Below are 7,118 nucleotides of genomic sequence, written 5' to 3'. Positions count from 1 at the left end.
ACCTAATGAGACAAAACTTTGTTGTTGTTGTTATTAATCAATAAAAATTTAATTTTAATATATACTAACTAATATTTTATATAATTATTAATCAATAAAAAATATTTTATACAGTTACTCAATTATATTTGTATATTAGATGATTATTTACTGAATAGAGTAAAAAATATTTTTATCAATATAATAATATACAATTAGATATATTTATAATTTTTTATATTAACCCATCAAAATTTAATTCTTCAAATAAATGAAACAAATGAAATAGATTTATGACATTTAACTCATATTGTACAATATAGTATAAATTACAATGTGCAACAAAGTGAAAAAGATTTATCAGGATAAACATTTAGCGAATTGATGTTATTTATTAAGATATAAACATAGTTATTAAATTTGACTCGATCAAAAATTCGATTATTCGATCATCTAATCAGGTTAAGTTGCTCTTTTTAATAAAATCGGATGATTAGGTCGGTTTATATGACCTAAACTGGATTATGCTTAATTTTTTTTTATCGAAAACAGTGTATTTTCAAGACAAATTCATCCCCATTTCCTAATCTGATGCTAATCACCCATGACCCAACCCTCAACGTCTCTCTTCTCTCGAATTTCTTTCTTCTCACTCTCTTCCTCAAGCTCAAGCTCTTTCACCACTCTCCCAGTTAGTGTCTGTGTTACATTCAAGCTCACTCGTTTCTAGTATCTCATTTTTCTCTTGATCTCGCACTAATAGTCTTGGACTCAAGTTTGTCCTTGCACTCTGTGTTGTCACTGTCTCAAGTTTAGTCGCCGCCTTCTCTATACTTGCTTCGCCAACGACAAAAATAGACGGAACCAGCATCTGGTCTCTCGGGTGGTGGTTGTTATTATCTTTTTACTTCTGACGTCAGTTCAATTGGTTAGCTTCCATCGCCGTCAGTTGGTCTCTAGATAGGTGAGCTTCCTTTGGCCCTATTATTTCTTTTTCAATTTTATTGCTGTAAATCATCACTACACCTTGAATTTATTATTGAGAGTTGAATTTGTTGCTAAAATAATGATTTAGATATTTTTTGTTGTAAATCATATTTGAATGTGAAATTTTTTTTACTCAAATTTATCATAGTTGAATTTGTTGTTGAAAATTATTAATGAGCTAAATTTGTTAATTTGTAAATCAAAATGAGAAAAATATTGGTCTAACTCCAAGTTTATCCTATGAAGAGATCACTTTTTGGATTTAATTTATTGATTGTGTTATTTTTAGTTCATTCTTGTTCATTTAAATTGAAAAAGTATTTTGTCTAATTATTAGTTTATTATCTCTTTTTGCATCATTAGTTATGTCTAAAAATTAATATTTAATTATTATTAATATATTTATAAAGACATACATTTTTAATTTTTATTTTTAATTTTAATTTTATAATTTTATATTTTTATTTAATTATGACCGAAATCGAATTAATCAAATGAACAAGTGACTCACCAATTGAACCAATAACCCAATAATTTAGTTGTATTTAGTTGTATGATTAGATTAATTATCAATTTAGTTTTGATAATTATGGATATAACCATTCTTCTAAATTTGTATTGCTTATTGTGATTTGGTATTTGTTACGGTACCTATATATAATTGTCTAATTTATTAAAAAAAATATAAATTAATACTTAATTTAAAAATTTATCATAAAAAATAAATTGAATACCAAACTCGGACACACCAAAACATTTGCCGAGTTAAGCCCCACTTTGGTCCCTGAGATTGACGAGTTGCACCGATTTAGTCCTTGAGATCCCAATTGCACCAAATTAGTCCCCCAGATTCGAAAAAGTGCACCACGTTAGTCCTTTCCCTATTTTCCGTCACCGGAGGTCTGACGCCGTTAGTGACATGGCAAATTTTGCCACGCTGGACACGCTGGAAACGGCGTCGTTTATAGATTGGCGCTAAAATCCCCCTTTGAGCGACGTCGTTTGTGTGCAATGGAGAACAAAACGTTGGCCTCTCCCTCGTTGGACTTCACTCTTCGTCTTCAACCCCTCCATGACTGACACAGAGAAAAAACGTCTCTCCTCCGTTACTCACTGAAATCAGGAACGAGTAAACAATAGGATTCCGGAGACTGCTTGATCACAAGAAAACACTGAACAGTTGTCTGAGGAGGTACTTAGCTGCAAGAAGGAGGTTCTATTCCGTCACCGAGGTAAGTGAAGAATTTAAAAATTTATTTTTTCAAATTTTAGGGAATGCGTTGATGGTTGTTGATCATAGTTTATTGCTATGTATGTTGTTCTTCCCTAAGGTTTGTAGTGGAATTTGGGCTAGGGTTTTATTTGGATGTTGTTTGCAACTGTTTTTTTGGGGTTTGTCTTCATGCTCTGTTCTGATGGTGGATACATTTGTTTTATTTTGATATATGTTTGTATAATGTATGAATGTAGTTGATGAAAACTATCTTATAGGGATCATTGTGTGTGACTGGTGCTGAAAAGAAATTTTTGTGAATCATGCAGATGGATGTGCACTTAGATATAATGTTCCACCATGGGGGGAAGTTTCAGAAAGATGAAAAGGGGATGACCATATATTCTCCTGATAAAAAGGCATGCGTTGGGGACATTGATGTAGATACTTTAGATGTTTTTTGGGTGAGAAATTATTATAAGGAACTAGGATATGATAGGATAGGAGAATGTTGGTGGCATGTGCCCGGGAGGAGTTTAGACATTGGATTAAGAGCTCTGAATTGTGATGATGAGTTGAGAGAGATGTGTTTCATGGCTGAACAGAATGAGGGGCTGGTTGACGTTTACTTTGAGCATGCAGTTTCAACACCAGAAATTCTTGAGGGAAATGAGGTTGTGGAGTATGTTGAGGGTGACCACGATGAGTTGAGAGAGGTTAGTGATGAAGCTGACCCTGAACCCCCACAGGATGAAACCCCAAACCAAGCTAATGAGCCCACCACCCCTGCTGATGAGACTCCATTCAACAAGAACACCGAACCAATTCATAATACCTCACCACCCAAGACCACCGAACCAACAGACCCTGGTGCTAATAACCCAACAACCCAAAGCAGTAATCCTACTACCACACCCAATTCTATTCCTAGCCAAGCTACTACTGCAAAACCTGTTACCACTACTCCTCCAATTCCCCCAAAAATGAAACCCAATTCAAATGTCAACCCAAATCTGGAAGCCAATACTACATCATCACATAAGGCCACTGCCAACCAGAAGAATGCCTCTAAGCCCAAGCCCAAGCCCAAGCCCAACCAGAATTCTGTGTGTAAGCCCAAACCAAAGTCAAAGCCCAAAATCAGAGCTAAAGCCTATTGCACAAGGTCTGCTTCACAAGTGGGGACTAGGAAGCAACATGAGAAGAAAAAACAAGTGTTGAGGTTGTCTTCTTCGGAAGATGAACAAACCACAGAAGACAGTTCATATGATCCTGGGAGAGATGATAGCTCAACTGACGAGGATGTTGATAAAAAATGTGAGACCAAGAAGAGAGAGCTTAGGTCGAAGCATGCATCTGCTGAGGGACTAGCAAAGTCCAAGAGGAAGTTTCTAAATGATGATGATGCATTGGTGGTGGATGATGAGGAGTGTGATGTGGACTTAAGTTTCTTAGAAGTCCCTGTGACAGGAGACGAAAATCTGGACAAGTCATATGATCCTGGCGCAGAGTCTGATGGTGCCAACTCTTGGCACTCCGAGGAAATGAAGACTCCTCCTCCTTCGGAAGATGAATTTTCGGAAGAAGAGCCAGACGATGTATTCCCAGTATTTAGAGATGGTATTCGATTCGGTGATTTAAAACTTGAGGTGGGGATGAAATTTAATACAAAGTGGGAGTTTAGAGAGGCAGTGAGAGAGTTTACAATTCAAGAAGGTAGGAGGATTCAGTTTATTAAGAACGATGCTGTGAGATGCAGGGCTGTTTGTAAGGCTGAGGAGTGCAAGTGGGTGGTATATGCATCACGAGATCACGAGGAGACATGTTGGCAGATAAAAACCTTCAATGACGACCACACATGTGCTAGAGAGGCAACCAACCGATCTGCAAATAGGGCCTGGTTGACTAGCAAGTTAGTGAAGAAGGTTAGGAAATATCCTAACTTCAGACAATGTGAGGCAGCTGTATACTTCAAGTCCAAGTGTGATCTTGTGCTAAATAGGAATTCAATTTCTAGAGCCTTGGCAGACGCTAGAGCTGTGGTGTATGGGGATGAGAAGGCCCAGTATGCAATGGTAAGGGACTATGGAGAAACCTTATTGAAGTGTAATCCAGGGTCAACAGTTAGAATAGGAACCATCCCCCAACCAGATGGAAATGTGATCTTTCAGAGGATGTATGTATGTCTTAGTGGGTGCAAGAATGGTTTTAAGGCTGGGTGCAGGCGACTTATTGGTTTAGATGGTGCGTTCCTTAAAACTCAAACTGGAGGTCAGATTCTATCCGCTGTGGGTCAGGACGCAAATCATCACATCTATGTTATAGCATGGGCAATTGTGGATGTCGAGAACACCGAGAACTGGAGGTGGTTTCTGGAGCTACTCCATGAGGACCTTGGAGACTATAAAGAAAACAAATGGTGCTTCATGAGCGACATGCAGAAGGTAAATATGAATCTCTACTGTATGCCCTTTCCTATTAGGTTGTAGTATTAGAAACGGTATTGTCTATTGGTAGTTAATGTAAGTATCTTGAGCTGATTTCGATTGCTGTGAACTGAATGACTTTACTGTTTGTCTATAGTGTCCTGTGAAATGAATTGTATGCTGTGAACTGAATGATTTTACTCTTAGGATACTGTTATTTTTCAGTCTGTGAACTATGCTGTTAGGGACTATTATGTATCAAAATGTGTAACTCAGGGACTTTTATGTATCAATATGTGTAACTCAGGGACTATTATGTATCAAAATGTGTAACTCAGGGACTATTATGTATCACGAGTTGTAAGTAAGGGACCATTACATATCACAAGTTGTATCTGATTCACATTGCAGGGCCTGCTTTCTGCAGTTCAGGAGGTCATGCCTCATGTCCACCATAGGTTCTGCGTGTGGCACTTATGGAGAAATTTTAACAAGCAGTGGAAGGATTTAGAGTTGAGGGGGTTACTTTGGGAGTGCGCACGATCAACAACTTATCAAGATTTCTCTGACAATATGAAGAAGATTAAGAAAATTAATGAAGAGGCGTGGAGTTACCTGAACAAGTGGCCTATGGAGTCCTGGACAAAGTCAGCATTCAGTCATGCTCCTAAACTGGATAATATCTGCAATAACGCTTGCGAGGTCTTTAATGCAAGAATTAAGGAAGCAAGGGCCAAGCCAATCATCACGCTACTTGAGGAGGTCAGAATGTTTGTCATGAGAACAATCGCTAAAAACAAAGTTAAGTTAGCCAAGCATGTGGGAAAGCTACCACCAGTGGTTCAAAGTAGGTTGGACAAGGTCAGGAAGGAGTCTAAAAGTTGGATGCCAATCTGGACAGGGGATGATGAGTATGAGAAGTTTGAAGTTCATGGTCATCCAACTAACATGGTAGTTGATTTGGGCAAGCGACTCTGCACATGTCAATTTTGGATGCTAACAGGTAACTAAATACTTTATTAACTAAGAGACCTGTCTTACATACTTTAATGACACATTACTTTTGTTAATTCCTTCAGGAATGCCCTGTGTGCATGCGTGTGCAGCCCTCGCAAGGGTGAATAAGAGGCCTGAAGATTTCTGTCATAAGTGGCTCACCATGGACGCATATAGAGACACCTATGCACATTACATAAATCCATTGCCTGGACAATCTCATTGGGAAAAATCTGACCAGAATAGGCCACAAGCTCCAAAGAAAAAGAAGAAGCCAGGACCAGTAACAAAGAAAAGGAGAAAGGATGCAGATGAGGGTAATGAGGGAAGCAAGAAGTCTAAGGTAACTGGGACTCTAAAGAGACAACTAAAACCGTTTACCTGCAAATACTGTCTACAAAAGGGGCACACAAAGAGGGGTTGTCCAAAAAAAAAGGCAGCTGATGTTGCTCAAGCTATTGTTGATGCAGCTGCAGCTGCAGCTGCTGCTAAGACAAAGCCCACTGAACAAGCACCTACTCAAGCTCCTCCAGATGTCCCTGCTCAGCCTCCTCCAAAAGCACCATCTCAACCTGCTCCGGAAGCCCCTGCTCAGCCACCTGCACCAGTTGAGATCGACCTCTCCCAGCCAAACTACTCGGATGCACAACAGTCCCAACATAGTCAAGAGGTAGTTGCATTTAGTTTCAAAAATCATACTCGAAATTGTTGTCCACGTTCAACTTAATTTATGTCCTACTCAAACAGGATCCACCTGCGAGGCCATCCAAGTTGCAGACAAGAAGGAGGTCCTCCACACCACCATCAGGATCGATTACTGTGGATCCACTACAAGGAGCAAGCTCAGCGACATCTTCAAGAATGGCCAACTTCCTGAAATTTGTCCCAACACCTGGCTTCAAGCCACCAAGGAAGAAGAAATGAAGATGTACCTGATTCTGTTTTTGCCTACTTTAGATGAAACTTGGCAGTTTTTTGTAAATGATGCTTTTTGTTTTCTGGCCTGAATTTATGGCAGTAGAATTTTAGTCTACTTGAATAGAATATGACAATGATGCTTTTGTTAAAACTTATTGATAAAGATATTTTTATTGTTACAATTTCTTCCAGCTTCAATTATGCTACTACAGATGCATTTTTCTGCAATTTATTTCAGCTATTTCATTGAATGACAGAAAACAACTATGACATTTGAGAAGAAAAATTTTTCTTTCTCCTAATACACTTCCACCCTGAATACAGTAACACAAACTCATCTTCACGCTTTTACTACCAACATAAAACCAACAACAAAAACTACAAACAAAGCCAAACCTAAAATGTACATCTTCTGGGTTCTAACTTCAGCTTCTATCTTCCCAATTCTCCAAGCCAAATCCACCCTAACTTGGTCACCATCCACAGTGGACATTACCCTTCCTCTCAGGTCTTCTTCTCCAATGTCAGCCCAGACAAACAAACCACACCACCTCTTACCATTAACATTGTAGTTAGGACACCCAAAGAATGGCTTGTTA

General features: G+C 38.5%; 1 protein-coding gene across 1 annotated transcript; it reads left to right on the top strand.

Annotated features, from left to right (window-relative positions):
• Positions 1 to 5,043: 5,043 nt before the first annotated feature.
• On the top strand, positions 5,044 to 6,525 carry LOC148570054 (uncharacterized). Its single transcript, XM_088507912.1, has 3 exons — positions 5,044 to 5,608; positions 5,685 to 6,271; positions 6,349 to 6,525. Exons 1-3 carry the CDS (start codon positions 5,044 to 5,046, stop codon positions 6,523 to 6,525), a joined length of 1,329 nt encoding a protein of 442 aa, XP_088364038.1.
• The last annotated feature ends 593 nt before the right edge of the window (positions 6,526 to 7,118 follow it).

The sequence above is a fragment of the Arachis ipaensis genome, chromosome B3 (genome assembly GCF_059453495.1).
Source record: "Arachis ipaensis isolate K30076 ecotype BB chromosome B3, ASM5945349v1, whole genome shotgun sequence".
NCBI classification, from domain to species: Eukaryota; Viridiplantae; Streptophyta; class Magnoliopsida; order Fabales; family Fabaceae; genus Arachis; species Arachis ipaensis.
Note: the sequence above shows the minus strand (reverse complement) of the source record. Positions and strands in the feature narration are given on the sequence as shown.